A 19,931-nucleotide genomic window follows, 5' to 3' on the forward strand; every position below is an offset into this window, starting at 1 on the left:
GTGTCGGTTGCATGACGTCGGCGGTCAACGGGCTCCCGGAAACATTTCGCAACGGTCCGATTTTCCGGTGGCGGAAGGGCGCCCAAGCGCGACGGACCGAAAAAACCGTCGTAGGACTTTGCCTGACGCACTTTAGACAACAGAACCCATATCGTCGGGTTAGGCCCATAGGTGACGAAAAATACCCCTTAGCGGACGATTTTGAGACGTTGTCTATCAGAACTTTTCTTGTAGTGCAAACTCCAAATTTTTTGATAAAATCTGATAGGAAAAACCATCAGGACCAGATGCTTTATTTGTTTTCATCGAGAAAATTACATCTTTGATCTCTTGTATGGTGAATCTATCAGTGAGTTTTTCTTCCGATTCATCCGACAAGGCCGAGTCAAGGGTCCATGTCAAAGAAACAGGAAGAAGCTTAACATATCCAAACAAACTCTTGTAAAAATTTGTAGCATATCTTAACAGGTTCTCATCACCTTCTATAATACCCTCATCTTGATTAAAACGAAAGATTTTATTTCTTCTATTTCTTCCATTAGCTCTAGCCATGAAGTATTTTGTGTTTCTATCTCCTTCTCCAATATCAATCTCTCTAGCTCTCCGTCTCCATTTAATTTCTTCCTCCCTAAGTAAAAAATTGAATTGGTTATGTAAGGAAATTCTTAGTTCATAGTCAGAAGCCGATAACCCAATTGTCTCACTATTAATATCAATAAAATTTAGCAAATCAGACAATCTCTTCCTCTCTTTTCTGTACACACTTTCAATATTTAAATTCCACCCTTTTAGTACCCGTCTAAGCTTCTTCTTCCTATTTTGTATAACATCCAGAACATCTCTACCCTCATACACACCATTCCAAGTTTTTGTAACTATATCAACAAGGTCTGGTCGATTGAGCCAACACAACTCAAAACGAATTTTTTTTTAAACCACCGGTTCTTTAATACCCGAATCAATAACAAAAGCAACATGGTCAGAAACCCCTCATAGTTAGATAAAATGAGATGAGATTCTCAAACTGAGTAGGGTCATATGCATGGAACCGATACGTTCAGTAGTGTTCGATGTTTACATAGGTACTTCATCTTTTATAAAATTACCCTGTGTTTTAGTTTTGGTCATAGTAAACAAAATTATAAAGTTGACCAATAATATAAAAATCGCAACATATACAGTATTTAAATACCTATAATATGATAGTATATTTAATGACGGTTCTAATTAATTGGCTAGATACTACTCCCTCTATCCTAAAAAGATACAGTATGTCGTAATTTTATCTAACTTTAGCTGTTCATATACACTAAATCACGTCTAGATGCATCCTAATTTTAACGAATCTGTGACATCCTTTTTGGGACTCCAAAAATTATGAAAAACAGGAGTACAAATACATGTGTTGTATGGACGGCCAAATTTCCATCTTCTTTTCAATAGTGATATGCACAGAAAGAAGACAATGTTGGAAGGGAAACATGAGTTCTATTTTGCCTTTTTCAGAAGAAATGTTCAAAATTTAAAAATGTTCAAATTTTTAAAATGTTCAAATTTCAAAACTGTTCAAATTTTGAAAGATATTTTTTCTCGCATTTTTTGAAGTGTTAGATTTAAAAAAAAGTAAATATAAACAGAACAGTAACCAAAAAAAAGCAGGGAGAAAAAGGAAAAAAAAAGGAGAGCTTACCGATCTGATGGGCTGCGGCCCACTAAACCGCCCCGGCTCGTGGCACTCACATAGGGGCCGACCCGGTCGCAGCCGACTGCCGAGGACGGTTCACGAAATACGCCCATGGCCGCCGCCGCCGCCGGAGTAGGGGGCCAAGCCCTCGGCCGGAGCAGCTTCTCCCGCGCCGCCTCGCCGAAGACCGCCTCCTCATCATCATCCCCCACCGCTTCCGGCGTCAAGCTCGGCCCTAACGGCGCAGCGTTCGTTTCTTCCGGCATCCCCGACCTCGACAGTAAGCCTGACCGTGCCCATAAGCATTCTCCTTCAGCCAGGCTGCAATTCTTTGTTGAATAGCGCGGAAGTTTGATTGAGCCTAGTTGTAATGATCAGTGGAAACGGGGTGAGGCCATATCTTTTATTGAAATCCTGCGATTTGGGTGTGAACTGTGCATTACATGCTCCGTACCTTAACAAGCAGTACAAATTACCTGCAACATATTTTACCTAGTACATATGATTCAGTACGCACGAGGGATACATTTTTCTTGAGGTCAGGGGCGGCAGGAGAGCGAAGGGCGACAATTTTTAGGAAGTACCATCGTTACTTACCAGTGTTTTGCCGCAGGTATTCTGGGCGGCGGTTTCCTCCTCGGTTCGGTTGTGATGGTCATGGAGGACTCCGACGCACCGCACCACCTCCTCCTTCTCCGGGCCTTCATGGCGCAGGGCATTGTGCACAAGCAGCCGCTGCTCTTTGCAGCGCCGATGAAGGAGCCCCGCACGTTCCTCGGTGCGCTGCCTGCTCCGGTTGCGTCCTCAAAGGAGGACGCGCGGCAAAGAGCGGTGATGGGCAGTAGCGATGGACGGGCAAGTGTATGACTTGTGGAAGAATGTGTTTTACAGTAAATCCGTGTCCTTAGTAGTGTTCCTGTTTTTGTACTGATCTGGATATGTGATTTTGCAGGATGAGGGTTTGAGGATAGCGTGGCAGTACAGGAAATATTTTGGGGATGAGAGGACTTCTAGTGCCGAACACAGAGGTTATACTTATCTTCTTTGTTTTCTTGTTGGTTAATAGTCTGCAATGTGCAAAGACGCATTAACTTTCTTCCAGTGTTTGTGGATAATGTGCTTGATTTTTTTAAAATAAAAGAAATATTGCATTCTTTGTATAATTGTTGCCTGATATACCTATTATAGCTCATTTGTGAAACCGTCATTTCTTAAACTAGTAATTAGTTTATGCACTCATTACTGTCTGAAGATGTTTGTGAAAAGAGGTGACCCTTGTAGTGCTGTTGCAGATAACAAGCAGGAGTTCAGCAATGATTTTGATTTGCGGAAGCCCTTGGAACGACATTTACTAAATGCACAGCATATTGAATGTGTAAGCACTCAAGACGCAGACACTCTTAGTGACCTCCAGGATCGTTGTTCCACTTTCATATCAAGACATCCAAGGTGAGGTCAATTCACGAATCTATGATCAAAATTGTTTTCTGTAGGAAAAGATTTTAGTGCCTATTTATGACAGATTATTCTATCTCAACATGACGTTTCTTGTTTAGTGTAACAAGAAACTTTGAGTTTTCTTAGACCGAATGCATTTTGATGTACTGGCTGTGAACATTCTTGTGTTTTCTGTATTCAGAAAAGATGGTGGAAATCTGAATGCTGGACGGATTGCTATACAGTCACTCTGTGCACCACAGTGTGGATATTTTGGAAAGGCAAGCATATTTGACTGAGACGATGTATGCCTTACTGGTGGATGCTGTGCTCCAAAAATTGAACCCAATTTATATGCATTGCAGGACTGGGACATGGTCTCATTTATCAGATCACTGAAGGCCATGGTACGCGCTTCTAATGCCGTTGCCGTTATAACATTTCCATACACGGTCCTATCAGATTCCTTCTGTAAGAGATGGCAGCATCTGGCAGACACGCTGATGTCAATAAAAGCAATTCCAGGCAAGCCTAACACTTCAATATCTGTTTGTTGATTCCAACTTTGACTGCCGGTCATGCATAACCTGACTGCTCATCTCCTTTATCATTAGATGAGGACAAGGACTTGGCGAAACTTCTAACAGGGTATCAGGATATGGTTGGTTTTCTGCATGTGCATAAGGTGGCACAGACCAATAGCCAGGTATGCAAGTCGTCGTAGGCTCGTAGTCATAGCTGCTGTAAACAAACTTTGTGCTCCCTTGTTTTGACGCCGTTTGCATTGACGAGCAGGTTCCTGTGATTCTAGAGGCATCCACATTTTCTCTGAAGCTGCGGAAGAGGAGGTCGCTGGTGCTCGAACGGTTGAATCAGGCCCCGGTGGATGGGTCGAGCGGGCCTTCGTCGGGTTCATCAGGCAGTTGCTCCTCGTCAGCCCAGGGCTCACAGCTTGATTTCTAAATCTGACACTGGAGTTGGGTCTTTCAGAAGCGAGGGAAGCATTCACTGGAGCAACCACTTCTTTTGTGCAGCTTATAGGATACTGAAACCAAAAGTAGCTGAGAAAGGCTGTTGGTTATTGTGTGTTTGCCGCTCTGAAGTCGGAATGCAACTTTTAGAGGTTTTAGTTGTTTGTTGTGGAGGCGCCTTTCCTGTTTCATGTATCATTCAGTTCAGAGTTTTGGTGTATACCTATGTGTTTAAGTTCTATATGATTGCTGTATTCAACAGGGTATTTGACATTGTTCGTATTAATGATGATGACACATTTTCTGAATTCTAATGTTAAGTAAATTATAGGTTCGCAAAAAACATGATGCAGCTGTGAACTAGTACTGTAGTACTAATTAGGCATGTCTGGGGAAGCAGAAACATATTTACAGAATCTTCTGGTAAGACAAAAAAAAAGTTTCATCCCTAAATATAATATGCTGGTGACAGATTTAGCTGATGACAGATAATTTCTGAGGGTGTTTTTTTTTTTGACAGCATAATCTCCAAAGATGGTTGTTCTCAAACAAATTGATAAATTTACAGAAATATCATGTAGATCTAAACTAGGAATTAAGCATGCCTGGGTTAGCAGAAACAGTCAGGCATAAAGAAACAACCTCATGTAGTTGCATCCTTCTTGAAGCAGATACATGGTCAGGCTCAGGCATGCAAGGTTGCAGAGGTAGACACATATTTACAGGAGTTTGGACAAAACTAAAAAGTTTCAGCCCTAAATATACACATTACAAATTGTTTCAAGCGTTGTGACAGATACTTAAAGAAGTCTTCAGCCAGCCAGATTTTCGATTTTACCCAGAAGGCGCATAACCATCTCCGAACAGCATGTTTACGACGGGTGGAGGTAGCCACGTTGCACTGGTACTATTCTGCACTTCTTGCTGCTGAGACTTATGATGATCGCCACCCTGCTCGGAGACGCTTGCAACCTTGCGACTCCTTGGCCTGGCGATGCCCTTCCCAACGAAGATACCTAGCTTCATAGCAGTGAAGAAACCCATAGCGATGAACAGAGGCCTCACCGCCCAATGGAAGTCCTCGAGGTGCTCATACTTCTTCACAACCCCGTCACACTTGTCAAAGCTCACTGCCTCCACCTCAGAAGGATCTGCCAAGCAACTGCATACCTCACCAAGGCTGAATTTACCAGGGAACTTCACAACCAGACACCCATTCGAGAGTATCTGCGAGATCCGACCCGTAGCAGACCCTCCGCCCCTCTTCCGCTGCCATTCGAACCGGGGGCTTGAGATGTTGGTTCTCAGCCTCACAAACTGCCCAACACAGTAGGCTTCAGCCATCTGGAGGTCCGAATATTCCCCCTTCCAGAGGGTGTCCATTCCTATCAGACCAACATACACGATGCCATCACGGTCAATGCTATGAAGAACTCCAACCTGAGACCGTTTCTTGTCCTCCTCCTTGAGCCGCACCCAGTCTCCAGCTGCAAAACCATATGTTACCCTCTCCACTGTTGTAGAGCGGACCTTCAAAGGGTCATGTAAACCATGGACGCGCACAAGAATGTAAGCATCATGATCTCCATCCTCCTCCAACCCAACTATCGTTCCATCTGGAATTTGCATTGTTTCGGGAGTACAAGATATTTTAAGCTTTCTTGAGCGGACCTTGTCACCAATTTGCAGTTTATCCTTAAAGTGTAACCAATTAATGCGACTTGGCTGAGTTGACCTTTCTGCCCTTAGATTTTCTGAACTGTCCCAGTCAGTGTTGTCATAATCCACGTTTTTAGCACTAAAGAAACAAAAGAACAAGTAAATACAGTCAAACAAGCACTGTAAAGTACTGCAAGGACATGGTAAAATATACTACAGAAGAGCAATAAATGCCTATTGACCGGATATAAAGCATATATGACACGACTAAGAAATCATATGAGCACTAGAGAGAGAGCGGTTTCATGCTTTCACACGACATACTTCAAGTACAACTTAGCTACTGGACATAGTAATAGCAGAAGTGAACAAGCAATGGTAAAATGACTCGTCTAACGGAAGTTTAACCAAATCAAGTTACTGACAACACAGAAGCAGAAGAAATTTAGTATGGTACCTTTCAAATGCATGCAAGATATCTGTCATCAAGGGCCGGTCTCGGAAGTCATACTCAAAGCAGCCAGAAAGGACATTCTCGATCTCAGGAGGCATATTGTACGGGAATATTGGTCTTTCTTTCTTGAGGACAACCAACTGATAGATCTCATCTGGTGATTTGCCACGCCATGGCTGAACTCCACCGAACATCTCAAGGATGCTGCAAGCGAAACCCCATGAGTCTGTCTCGTAACTAATTGGACCTCTAATGTTTGGTTGCCACTGTTCTGGGGCCATGTAATTTGGAGTACCAAGTCTTTGGATAAGGTCGGCATTAGGTAGTGAGAGTCCAAACAGCAAGGATGGAATCCCAAAATCCCCTAGCACTGCATGGTCATGCTCATCAAGGAGAAAATTACAAGGCTTGAGATTTAGAACAAATATTCCCCTGGAGTGTAGGTCTAGCACACCACGTGCCAGATCAGCCCCGTATCTGGAATAACAAGATTCATTAAAAGAAGTGCTCAAGAAAATATCCTCTAAATCGAACATCATATACATTCTAAGAAACCAACAAGGCATTTTGTCAGGAACCCTGTTATCAGGTGATCACAAGTGGAAAATCAACCAACATACAGTACATCACTGGCAGAAATTTGGAAAGTGCATGCTGATGTGCCTCATCAGCTAAAGAGGGTATAATTGCCTCTGCGGTAGTCTGTACGCTAATAATTTAAGAGGATATCCACAACATCAATTTTGCATAGTCTGTATAGACTTCCACCATACCTTAAAACATCTGACAGAGGTAGCCTTCCACCTTTAAGCCGAGCCATCTTATCCCCAATGGATCCTTCGTAAAACTTCATCGCTATACAAATCTGCAAAACCATGAAACAAAATTGAGCTATGAGGCCAAATTAATTGCACAGGCACTCCAACAGCAAGGCTCTCCTTGCCAAAGACAAAAGGAATGACCAACACACCATCAACAAGACAAGGGCATACCCTTCCGTTCTGTGTCGAGATGCCATGCAGGAAGCAAACATCGCCTAGACCCTGGCATTTGCCAAAGATCTCGTCGAACCTGGCGGAGAACAGCTGCAGCTGGTCATCCTTGACCGGGTGCAGCATCTTCACGGCAACCTCGTGGTACCGGTCGTAATCCTCGGTCCTCTGGTGGTGCGTCGCTATCCAGACATCCCCGAAGGGGCCTCTACCTATCCGGTGCTTCAGGTTCAGCACGCTCGGGTCAATCCACGGGCTAATCTGGCTCGGGCCGGAGAAGACCGTCTGGTAGTGGTCTGGATCCTTCTCCAGCAGCATGTACTCGAACGATTCGGTGACCGTGGGCTGTGTGTCCGCCATTCCTGCCAAGAGAAATTCAGCATTGGTTTCTCAACAGCACGTGCAGAATTTAAGCTTCCAGTGTTCGGTGTTCTCACAAATCAATAAAAGTTTCATGTTTGTTTAGCATAGCTTAATAGAAAAACAACATCCCTACTCTAACATTGCTGCAGGCCGCGGCGGAATACACAAAAGTTCAGCATACACCAGCTGCAACAATCTCTCGAAAAGGGTAGAACTGAATCTTTGACTGCTCAGTGTTCTCACTACTCCAATCAATAAGAATCTGTTGCTTTTTAGAATAAAATAAGAATCTGTTGTTTATTGGGCACAGCTCAACACAAAACAATAAAAACAAAATCCTAACCACATCTACTGTAAACTGGGAACTTGCTGAGTGCTGACTGCAGGGAAATGCACAAAAATTCAGCATATACCAGGAGTAGATGCGAGCACTCAATCTCTGGAAAAACGTACGGAACACTCTTAACTAATCTGTACAGAAGCGCGCAGGTCAATGGGCAAGCGAGGGCCTGGATCACAACGGAATCAAGAGTCCGCCCGCAAAAGAGCAAGAACCGCTGAACGAATCCGGCATACAGGTAGTACAACAAAGTAAAAGGGCAAAGAACACGCATCAGCAGTGAATCTCGAATCCAGAAAAGACATGGTACTCTCACCTGCTGTCTTCTCCATCTCTTCTCCCGCTTTTCCCCTTTTCTAAATCCTAAGTGATGTCGACGAATTGGACCTGGAAAGCAACCGCATTTGTAGACGTGGAGTGGGGAGGAGGAGGTGGAGGGGAGCGAGCTTGGGGAGGAAGAAGAAGAAGAAGGGGGCGGCGGTTGAGCGGTGGAGAGCGGTTTATATGGAAAAGGATTTTCTGCGCCACGCCCGCTGTTACTCCGTACTTTTCAATGTTCTTTTCCTCTCTTTTTCGCTTGGTTCGACAAAATACTTAAATTTGATTTTGTGTGGGAATGCATAGATTCGGTTTTATTTGTACTATGTTACTTATAAACCGATTGGTAATTTCCGCGATCAAATATATTTTCAACAATATATGTTCGTGTTTAAAAGTCGGAGGGATATAATGTCATCTGAATACGAAGTTGCAACCAGATATGGTGTAGGACATTGCATGAAAAATAGCATGCATATATAAATTATCTAAAAAGAAAATAAAGCTAAATTCGATGCCCGACCATATTTTTTCATCTCATGCAAATAATATTTATGGAAAAAATATAAGGTGATATCTAAAATCAACTTCCAAAAGGCCCATGACAAGGTGAAATGATATTTTCTTCAACAAAACATGGAGAATGAAATAATTCTCACAAGAGTGGCGTGTTTCCGTACATATTTTTGTCTATGTAGGTGATGTGGTCATTAAAATTAATGATGATGTTGTTTATTACTTCCAAAAATAGATTAACATAAGGTGACACTTTATTGCCAATACTATTTAATGTTGTGGGAGATATGTTAGCTGCCATGAATGAGCATGCAAAACTTGATGGCTTTGTTGAAGGATTGTTCCGCATCTTGTGGATTGAGGCCAATTTATCCCCTGGATGGCACAATTCTCTTTATGGATCATGATATGGAAAAATTTAAGAACCTCAAATAAATTTTATGAGTGTTCGAACAACTTTCGGCACTCAAAATAAATTTCTACAAAAAATTGAATTATTTTGCTTTGGAGAGGCCCAAGATGAGGCTGCTCAGTATATCGAGCTTTTTGCGTGTGAGCAAGGTCTGTTTTCTTTTAGAAATTTGGGTATTCTGATTCAATACTTTGGACTGACAAACAATTAATGGAAACATGTCAAGGATCGCCTATAAAAAGAGTAAGCAATTGGAAAGGAAAACTACGATATCTTGGAGGAAGATTAGTTCCCATTAATGCGGTGTTAAGTAGCATGGTATATTATATGATTTCTTTCTTCCAATTACCCAAATGAGTCTTGCACATATTGAATTACTTTAGGAAGATTCATTTAGCAAGGGGATAGTGAAAAAAATAACGACTAGCTAGATATGACGTGGTCTACCGACATAAAGATTATAGGGCCGGGCGCTCATGGCCTTCAGTTTAAAAACATAGCTCTTCTTGGAAAATGCATTTACAACCTTCTTACTTAAATTGGGGTTTGGCAATATCTCCTGAAAAGGAAATTCATCAGCACAAAAGCTTTGTCACATGTTTACTAGAAACCAGGTGACTCACATATTTCGGCTGGTCTAATGGTGATGAAGAACATCTTCTCAGTTCGGATGATTTTCTAATAAGGATGAGTCGGAAGTTGGATTCTCGGAGTACAAGTGGTTAGGTAATACTAAACTTCGGGAACAATATCTAGATCTATACATTATTGTATGTCACAAGTGCGACACAATTGCTACGGTCTTAGAGACATTACCATGAAATTTAATTGGTTCCAGACTTGCGGTATGGAATGCTCTGCTAGGACGGTTGTCATTGGTCCAACTTTTGCAAGGGGCAAATGAATTTCATTCAAATCTACATTGGCGCGGTAAATTCTTGATTGATTCTATATATAAACCATTCAAGTCGATTCTAACTTGCATCCACCATGTAGTGTTGCAAACTTTGTTGGAAATTTTTTACATGGTATATATCACAAGCTTAGAATTATTACTAGGGTGGGAGTGTTTGTCCTTATATGATCACCATGGCTATGTATAAATAACAAGGTTTTCACTTGTAACATTTTTTTCTAATGCAGGCGGTCATCTACCGGTGTACTCATTTATTTTATTAGTGGTTGTCTTTGTGTGGAGAATTGCAACATGTTTATGGATGTGTCTACATGGTTGGACAATACGAGACATAGTAGTTTCACAAGCTCTTCTGACTCTTGTATTTCAACTTAGTTAACTTCTATTTTTGGTTTTGTAGCTATGTCCATAGTAGTTATGCAGAGGCCAGATGTAACCTCTCTTCTGAACTATATCGTCACGATGCATTATTTGAATAATAAATTGTCGCTTATCGAAAATAAATTAATTAGGATGATTTTTCGATAAAAAATTAAGTCAACCTAGCTCAGTTAGTAGTTCTTTTTAATAGGGGAAAGCCCCCAAGGGCTTGGAAGATGCTTTAATTAGCTGAGATGAGGGTACAAAATACATAAGGGACCCCAAAAAATAGAGAATTTACATAACAACCCCAAACTTTTGCAAAAATAAAATCTAAACATACTATCAGAAAAAGTAATTGGGCCCTCCTTCCCCGCCAAAGAACAAAGGCTACCGCCATGGCTTTCTCCGTCGATACCGTGGATGGAACCACTTTGAACCGAGAGGAAGGAAAGGAGCCACCGGCAGTCCTTCGAGAGGATTTTGCATGGAGGTTCAGCAAACAACATACGTCATCGCCGACATCAATCAGAGTTTCCATCAGGGTCGCCAACCAAACTTGGGCCACCGAGAGTGTACACTTAGAAGCAGTGGAATCAACACTTCCCTGCAACCATCCAACTATTCCCCAATCTCGAGCTTGGCCCTACCTCCGTCTACATGCACCACACTGATATGGGGAGAATGACAACATCGAGCTAAAGAAGTACCAAATCATAGCCGAAACCACATATCTTATTTACGGAGAAGACGGTGATGACTTCCTTCCACGCCTCCTTGTCCGACCGATGGAGCTGCATGGGAAGAGGAAAAACAATCAGGGCACACCGGACCGGTCCAAAAACTCCAGTGCTCTACTCCTAAGCACATGCATAACACCAAACATAAAAGCTACACGCACATCCCTACAACAACTACATACAAGGGATCCTCCGGTCCCTCCCCTCGGTCATCTTCGACCGACAGCCCCACCAGGAAAGTCTTGGGGTTTAGCCGATTTCTCATGTGAGACTCTAAAGCGGCGGGATGAAAAGAGAGAAGGCGGAGATAAGAATGAGCCCACCCCCTCTACATGGGTTCCAGTCGACGAAGGAAAGGTAGTTTTTTTTACAGAGAGCTCATTTTTGTAGTTATTAATTTGTCGAATTTATTTGACGAGCATGTCTAGCTCCAACCACGTCGTGAATGCTTGTGTTTTACTCTGCACAACCACCATGTCACTATTTTCTCAACTCTTTGACTGTTGCAAGGCTGAAAGGTTAAATACCTTGTAGTTTTGTTAGGAATATAATTTTCTACGTACGAGAGTAATTATCCAACTATTTTTATTTCTGGCTAGAAAACGTATATTTCCAATCAAAATATGCATTCATTATCAGTTTTGTTAAGAATTTGAGGAGAAAATGTATAAATTAGTGCTACAAACAAAATTCGATCCGAAGCGTGTAAATGCCAGCGAGCATATAATCTGCCTTGACCCACATTTGAATTTTGAGCATCAACCTACAATCAGTTCGAGCATGTAGACGATGCAGCATGGCAAATTGGCAAGGGAATGGGGATAGCAACGTTACAGCCATCATTTCAACAACCAAGTAGCAATGATGCCCAGAGACCCAGATGCGTGCAAGGTTTCATCGTGTGCTCTGGTGGCGCCCATGGCAATCACCGGTCTGTGCAACAGTGCAAGATTCAGACTTTGTCTGCGGGAATTGGCACCTTGGTTTCATAATTGGATGCTAGTGCTAGTAAAACTGGTAGTATATACCACCGCAAAAGAAGAGGACCTTCATAGGTAACAAAATAAAAGGTTGATTAAATAAAAATTAACTTAATTCTCAACCAAGTGAATCATTTTTTGTTTATAACTTGTAATTTTAAAACATTAGTTATAACTTGACTTGTAGATAGAAAAATCTCAGCTGCAATTTGCCTTAAAACTGGAAAATCTGGTTGCAACCTATTTGTATAGAGAAAATCCGAGTTAAAACCCCACTTGCAACTAGAAACTTTAGCCACAACTTATGGTGGGATGTAAATATGTTGGTTGTGAACTTGACTAAGAACTAAGTTAATTTTCAGCTAGCTAGTGTACACGAGTCTAGAATTGCCTTTGCGCAAGGCACAAACCTGCATTTTTTTCTCGTTACTTGTTTTATCCCCAAAATTTGGCCTGTCGTCCTCACCTTTTCTACGTGCAAATCCTGAAAGCAAAAATAAAAGAGGAGCAATCGACTTTACCAAGATAAGTATTTGCAGAAATATCTAAGCACTCTAGATTGCGCCTGAAAGAGCCTTTGATCTGGAGTCCTTGACAAGAGAGGAATCTGATCATGATCCCAGCCATATGGCGCCGTCGCTGTACGTCTCGCTAACGACCAAGCTGTCCATGCAAGTTAACTGAAAGAAAATAGCTGACACCTTCCTTAATTTCGCCTGTCATCTCCGTTTTTCTTCAAGATTGTTTGTTTGCATGTGCATGTGCGGCCCGGAGCGACGCCTGATGCCACACTCTTCAGCAACACATAGAGCTATGCCAAGACACTGCAATGGTACGTAGGCTCTGCCTGCACGCCTCCGGCCAGCTTCTGTAAACTAGTAGTCTGCATCCATGCAGGCATTAACGTTTTGTGTTAGAGTAATTAGTTACTTAATCTGCCATACTACTAAGGGAAGTTAAGTGGACATAATTACTGTACACAGGGAGATCCATCTCGTGAGATGCCCAAAGAAAGGCTAAGATCCAGTCTCCAAATAAAGCAGCGCGGTCTCCGAGAGATGAATCTTCAGGTTTTGATATTCTGTCTTCTGATAAGGGGCAGCAGTGGCCCATCATCGCTAGCATTTCCTAAAGATAGACGAGCAGCTGAAGATGACATTGTGTACCCTAACTATTCCATCGACGAGGATGATGCATATCATGCTTTCCAATTTAACCAGGGTTGCGGTGTTCCTTTGTCTGATACAAAAAGAACAGAGCTAATTGGAGTTTTAAAAAGTTTTTTTTTAACAGGCAAGACAGAGTGCGCGGACTGAATCCTCCAAGAGAAGATTCAAGCCGGGGTTGTGTACATCTTCCAAATTAGCAACTCGATTGGCAGGTTTTGTCTGTATACAGACAGCCCAGTTCCTTTCAGAAGCAAGAAAGTCCCCTATATACATATACATATAGTAGTATATAGAAGTCGTAGCAGGTTTGTTCAACACGTTCTGCCACTATTTCTGACAACTGTTAGTACCTGTAAGTTGCTTCTGATCATCGTATATCGGCGAGACATCATGCATTATTTTCACACCAGACATGGTTTTTTATTTTATTGTCAACACAATACGTACAATCGAACGTACCCAAAGAGTCGAAAGAAAGCAAGGTCCAAAACAACACACAGACAGGCAGATAACATCAGTCCTCCAGACCTGTTCTCACGACGGCATGAAGTTGGGCATTGAATGCCTTTTATATATAAAAAAATAGGTTGTGTGTGGGATATTCAGTTTGCCTCATAGGAGCATTTGCTCAACGTTGTGTGAATCTACATTTTGAAGTGTCAAAAAAATCTAAAATAAAATTTTCTATGTACATCTACATATTTTATGTTCGTACATAAGTTTTTTTAAAAAAACTAAAAAATTATGTGGCTCCTGTAAAAAAGAAAAATTTTAATGCTATAACACGACTACATACATGACATTTTTTTATCTTTTTTGTACACGTCACACAAAATGTTGTTTCCACGAAAACTCGTGCACATAGAATGTCATGATGTACACCAAAAAATTTATGTCAGAATTTTTTCACATTTTTAAAATTGTTTTTTAATTATTTTGTAGAATAGGAGCATTTGCTTCTATGAGCCAAAACGCCACCTCCGTGGGCGTGAGGTTTTTGATCCTTGAACGAATCTAATTCATCTCGTAAACATGGTAAAAATAAATTTTGCGGTGTGCAATAATTTTTGGATCCTAATCTGTAGTCACAATTTAATTATCAAGAACTCTCTTACATGTAGGACATTTTTCGTACAAGGAAAATGCAGTTTGCACCAGGTCCTATTCCGGGTGTTGCAAAAACCACCAGCTCGACGTCTTTTTTGCAACATCCACCAGGCCTTGGACTAATCGGTAGCGTTCCAGTCTAATTTTCGCTTTGCCTTAGTGTTGATGGCCTTATTAGAGTAGGTCCCACACAGCCAGCGGGTTGACCACGTCTAACCAGGCCAGAGACAAACCGACCGAGCAGCCTCTCCACACCCCGTCTTCCTCTCGACCTCTCCCGTGAAGCGCCGCCCCGAGGGCGACGACAGCTGGCAAATCGCCACCGGTTGGCCGCTGATGATCAAGCAGGACCACCATCCGATCTCAATTCCCCGCTCATGAACCAGAAAACCTAGGAACTGACCGGCCGTTACACCAAAGGCACATTTCTTTGGATTCATTCTCAGTCCGAACTTCCGAGTTCGGTCTAGGATGCTTCGCAAATCATCCAAGTGTCCCTCCATTGAGACAGATTTGACTACCACGTCATCGATGTAGATTTCTACCAACTTGCCGATCAGATCATGAAATATATAATTCATGGCTCTTTGGTATGTTGCACCAGCATTCTTCAACCCAAAGGTCATGACCACATACTCAAACAAGCCTACTGCCCCTGGTACTCTGAATGCGGTCTTGTGTATATCTTCTGGAGCCATGAAAATTTGGTTATAGCCGGCGTTGCCATCCATGAAGCTCAACACCTTGTGGCCAGCAGCTGCATTGATCAACGTTTCCGCCACTGTGCATCGGATATTCATCCTTTGGAGTGGCTCGTTGAGATCTCGGAAATCTATGGCCACACGCCATCGGCCGTCTTTCTTCTCTACAGTACGATATCGGAGATCCATTCAAGCATACCTGCATGGCCTGATGAACCCGGCGGCCAACATCTTCTCGATCTCTTTCTTGACCTCTTCCAGAATTTCGGCCTTCATCTGACGTGCTCGTTGTTGGAACGGCCGAAATCCTTTCTTAAGGGGGGGCCGATGTTCAATGATGCTCCTGTCTAAACCAGGCATCTCTGTGTAATCCCATGCAAAGCAATCTGGGTATTCTTTTAACAGAGCTATCATCTGACTCCTAAGATGTGGATCTAACTTCTTGCTGATAAAAGTTGGTCGCGGCTTATCCCCAGGACCGATGTCGACTTCTTCTAGCTCATCAGCCGATGTAAACCCATACCCTAGCTTTCCGTCACCTGTGAGGTCGACACCGAATACAGGGGGAACGTGTGGTAAGGATAATACGGGCCGATTGCTGGAATCGGCCTTCCTCTTGATTGTAACCAGGATTCTTTGGCAGTGTCGGAGCCGATTGTGTGGAACGGCTTTCTCCTTGTCTTTGCTATGAGAGCAGCTGCCCTCGTCTCTGTCCTTACCGGGGTGGTGTCCAAATTCTACCAAGTTGATGTTGAACTGGTAATCACTGGGGTCACCACCGATCTTGTGGACGACGTGTGCCGGTGAACTCGGCACTTCTGGTGCTGCCAACGCGAATGGCAGCGGTGGTCGGGACTGGAGTGACATCTCTCCTTGGTGAGTCCCTAGAGCTGGTCCTGACGGAGAGTACTGTTGCCTCATGATTTCCTGGATCACCCGAAGAGCGACACGCTCCAAAGTGTTCACCAGGCTCTCAGAATGGCGGTGCAGCGAATGAGCTACCATGAAGTTAATCTCCCGACGCGAGACCCAGTGCGTTCTTCCGACGGGGCGGACAGGTCCACTCCATCGAGCGCGCTTCGGGTGAGAACCCCTTCCACCCGATGCCGTGTGAGCGGGTTCTCGTGGAAAGAGCCGATGAGGTCGGCTTCGAGGATCGCTTTGACCTCGTCATACTTCTTCTTGAGCTCCTCGGTCAGATCCTCGTACGTGACTGGAGTGCCTTCCGCCATCTCAGATGTAGATGGCGATGCGGTTGATGTCGAAGAGTGTCCCATCGGGCGTGCCAGAATGTGTTGCGGTCAGAAACCCACCGGCGAGCAGCGACGGGCAACACAGTAGAGCCGGGAGGCTCCCAGGACTGCGGCTGGTCCTGGTCCCTCCGAGCGACGGCCCGCAAAGACTCGGCACGCACGTCCGATGCTGGTGCAGGGCGTGCCACCCGACCTATACCTGGTCAGGAAGGTGATGGATTGTGCCTCGCTTAGTTTCCTGCATGGCATACACGTAAACATTAAATACGAGCCTCGATCGGCTCTCAGGTTATCCTGTGAATCGGCTCAAGGAGCCGATCCACCCATGATTCGTACGAGGTGTACGATCAGATGGTGGTCCTGCTTTAGGTCCACCTCACTGCCACCAAGGTGCCTAGATTCAGGCATTGGACGCGTTCCACACCCAAGTGGACATGTACTTGTGTTGATGCGCCGCCTCTCAATGGACGGATCCTTGGTCGTCCGTCTTGGCCCCTTCGTGCGTGCATGCACGGTCCCGAGCGGCATGCGAACCGGCCGACTGCTCCCTCCACGAATTCGACATTGAAATCGCCCCGTATGTACCTCAAATTTGGAGGAGGGGAAGCGGGAGAGGGGAGAGATCTAGTAGGATTGGTGGTCTTCTGAGAAGGGAATTGAAAGAGGAGGTAGGGAACCAACGGCTCTCCACCCATACCTCGTTGTCGAAATCCATGCACATCTACGATTGGATGCAACCCTCCGTCGGTGGGGTTCTTAAACCATCGAGTGGGAGGAGGGGAGGCGAGGAGGGGCACCCGCATGGCAGCCCCGCCGAGTGTTTGGATTCAGGTGGCGAGGAATGGCACCAGACACATCCGCTCTCCTCGATCTAGATCGAATGTTTCTCCTCCGCCTAGGGTTTGTGTGTGGGGGGTGGGGGGAGGGGGCTGAAGATCGACGGAGCCAGGGCATGGGACTTTTAGAGAAGAATGAACGGGTGCAAGATCAAGGTGAGGACGAGCTCGACGGGGAGAGACATGCTCGCGATGGAGAGAGAGCTCGAGGGGGAGGAGAGAGATGGAAGCCGTGTGTGTGGTGTACGAGAGGATAAGGGTGGAGGTGTGCCATGTGCTTGTGGTGAGTGTGTCGTGTCTCACCGCGTTGGCTAGGCGGGGGGTGTTGGGTGGCTAGATGTAGAGGGTCACCACCGGGGGAGGAGGGGGTAGAACCACTACCCTGGAGAGGCCCTACTGTCGCAAGCACTTATTGGGTTTTGCTCGGCAGTGACCTTGACAACGGCGAGGGTTGGGCAAGAGGCTCTAGGTGGTGGTGGCATTGTCTCTCCCATGTCACCTAGGCTTAGCGAAGCTGGGTGGGTGACTTGAGTGCATTATTAGTTACTAAAGGCTAACTTTGCATAATACTCTATCTGTCTCTGCATTTCCCATTCTGCATGTTATCTGGATCTACAAAAAAATATAATTTATTGCATTATTTTGCACTGCACATGTGAAACTCTTTCAGAAGGCATTGGCTTCATATATTAAAAAATACGCCTACTCAAATGCTAATACGGAAGACTTATGGGCTGTGCTTGAAGCGGAAACTGGTGAACCATGGAAGAATTTAATGAGTGCATGGATGAAGAAACCAGGATATCCTGTCATTAATGTTAAACAGGAAGGGAACGAAATCCAACTTGAACAGGTAAATATATATACTTCATGTGTATTGTGTTGTGCATTCATCTAAATGCTGACCACGGAGTACATACATATATACATGCACGGCTTGTTTATATTTTCTTAATTATTTTATTAATGTACTTGTTGGATTAGTTTTTTACACAAAAATGTTGGTTTAGTTTGTGGCGTATCTCTAAGAATCTTTTATTCCTCTACACACTAAACATGGATTAGACCTTTATTTTTATTGCTTACTGCGAATATGTTGTAATGTTGTGGAAGTGCTTTGGTAGAATTCCTTTGAAAAGTGAAATGTACTCACGCATGAAAAAATGGAAATATCCACTAGTGCCTAAATTAGTATACCAATCCTATAGTGCGAAGAGTTTATAAGGGAGTTCATGTTGCGCGAACGTGGAAAGCTAAGCCAGTTTTCTGCCGCATTGTGTGCTTTGCCTGCTATATGGTAGTATTTCATATGTAAACTTGGCCAATCATATAGGGGCAATAGGCTCACAAGTGGTTTTGGAAGCTGTCCCTAGAGAGACTATCTTTATGTTTGATCCCATGCCCATCCTTGATTTAAGTTGCTATTTAATTAGCCATTTCTTCAGTCAATGTGCTACTGTTCCAACAAAACTCTCTTCTAACACATCATGCGCACATCCCTACCAAACTGTGAGTTTCTTGTGACCTAACCCTCCCCGCGCGACGGCGCCGCGCCGCGCCTGGGAGGCCGCCGGCGGCCCTCTGCCCGTCCCCTCCTCAAGTCCCCTCTCCCGCCGCCACCGTCCTGTGCGCTGCTGGGCAAAGACCCGGTGGCATGGCGGCGGCAGCCTTTACCTCCGTCGGCGACGGGAGGAATCGGCTGCGGCCTCCACCGGTTCCTTCAACTTCATCGACGGCGACGACGGGGCAGCGATGGCCAGGGGCGGCACGCCGTGGTGGTCGGTTCGTCCGGGTTCCACGGCGGGTCTCCGATCTAGGCCCATATGGGGCTAGGCGGGCTCGTGTGTCCGCCCTCGATCCTCCCTGCAGCTGCGGCGTTTTCCTGGGCTTCTCCCGCATCTTGAGGTGGCCTGGGGCAGCAGCTCCGGGCAAGGATGGCAGTGGGCAGGTATGGGCAGGGTAGAGCAATACCATACCCATATCCGTATAGTCGATGGGTACAAACTTCTACCCATACCGTGCCCATGGGTATAAAACTTTACCCATACCCATACCCGGCGGGTACCTATACCCATTGGGTACCTGGTGGGTAGGTTAAATTGTACATAAGTTTCTTGCAATTTTACATTTATCGATAATAAATTCGATTAAAAAATGAACTATCTCAACTCGATAACAGGTAGTTGAGTACATAAAAATTAAACCAATATAAAAATCTCATTCTCATGTAGTAACTCATAAGTCAATAAAAGTAGATATGTAACATAAGAAATTGACAATAAATGGGCAGGGTATGGGTATTACCCGCGGGTACAAAGCAATACCCATGCCGTACCCATGACTTAACGGGTAGGGTATGGGTACTACCCATGGGCATAAAAATGTACACATACCCTGCCCATGCGGGTACGTACCCGCGGGTACCCGTACCCGTGGGTAAAATTGCCATCCTTAGCTCCGGGTATGGTGGTGGTGCTCGTCTTCTTCGTTGGAGGTGGGCAGCCAGATTGGGGTTGTTCGTGGGGATCTTTTGATCTCATGTCCAGTCCCAATAACGAGTTGGGGAGCGTAGCCGCCGGTGAAAACCGTGCTCTGACCTTGGTCATGGCGGACGATGACGACGTCACGCGCCGTTACCTTCTTGAAGGCATCGTCGTCGCAGTCTACGACTTCTTACTCGTGCTGCTCTGGGAGAAATCCTAGATTCGATCCTGTATCGGGCG

General features: G+C 44.4%; 2 protein-coding genes across 2 annotated transcripts; one reads left to right on the forward strand and one right to left on the reverse strand.

Moving 5' to 3' along the window:
• Positions 1-1,795: 1,795 nt before the first annotated feature.
• LOC124684591 (elongator complex protein 4-like) lies at positions 1,796-4,400 on the forward strand. Its single transcript, XM_047218868.1, has 8 exons — positions 1,796-1,964; positions 2,298-2,545; positions 2,637-2,712; positions 2,977-3,133; positions 3,324-3,402; positions 3,487-3,646; positions 3,736-3,827; positions 3,917-4,400. Exons 1-8 carry the CDS (start codon positions 1,796-1,798, stop codon positions 4,082-4,084), a joined length of 1,149 nt encoding a protein of 382 aa, XP_047074824.1. The 3' UTR covers positions 4,085-4,400.
• Positions 4,401-4,722: 322 nt separating this feature from the next.
• Positions 4,723-8,391, reverse strand: LOC124701657 (E3 ubiquitin-protein ligase KEG-like). The gene is made up of 5 exons (XM_047233755.1): positions 8,217-8,391; positions 7,198-7,559; positions 6,979-7,070; positions 6,209-6,682; positions 4,723-5,890 (listed from the first exon to the last, which is right to left on the reverse strand). Exons 1-5 carry the CDS (start codon positions 8,230-8,232, stop codon positions 4,927-4,929), a joined length of 1,908 nt encoding a protein of 635 aa, XP_047089711.1. The 5' UTR covers positions 8,233-8,391; the 3' UTR covers positions 4,723-4,926.
• Positions 8,392-19,931: the final 11,540 nt, after the last annotated feature.

The sequence above is a fragment of the Lolium rigidum genome, chromosome 1, assembly GCF_022539505.1.
Source record: "Lolium rigidum isolate FL_2022 chromosome 1, APGP_CSIRO_Lrig_0.1, whole genome shotgun sequence".
NCBI lineage: Eukaryota > Viridiplantae > Streptophyta > Magnoliopsida > Poales > Poaceae > Lolium > Lolium rigidum.

Bases quoted from the DNA above. Each gene is read 5' to 3' on its own strand.
- LOC124684591 (XM_047218868.1), top strand. From the start codon at position 1,796: ATGGCCGCCGCCGCCGCCGGAGTAGGGGGCCAAGCCCTCGGCCGGAGC. The intron at 2,546-2,636 runs GTATGACTTGTG...GTGATTTTGCAG, and splicing joins GTAGCGATGGACGGGCAAGT to GATGAGGGTTTGAGGATAGC. The intron at 3,828-3,916 runs GTATGCAAGTCG...ATTGACGAGCAG, and splicing joins TGGCACAGACCAATAGCCAG to GTTCCTGTGATTCTAGAGGC.
- LOC124701657 (XM_047233755.1), bottom strand. The intron at 7,071-7,197 runs GTATGCCCTTGT...ATGGTTTTGCAG, and splicing joins TCTCGACACAGAACGGAAGG to ATTTGTATAGCGATGAAGTT. The intron at 5,891-6,208 runs GTACCATACTAA...TTGTTTCTTTAG, and splicing joins ATCTTGCATGCATTTGAAAG to TGCTAAAAACGTGGATTATG.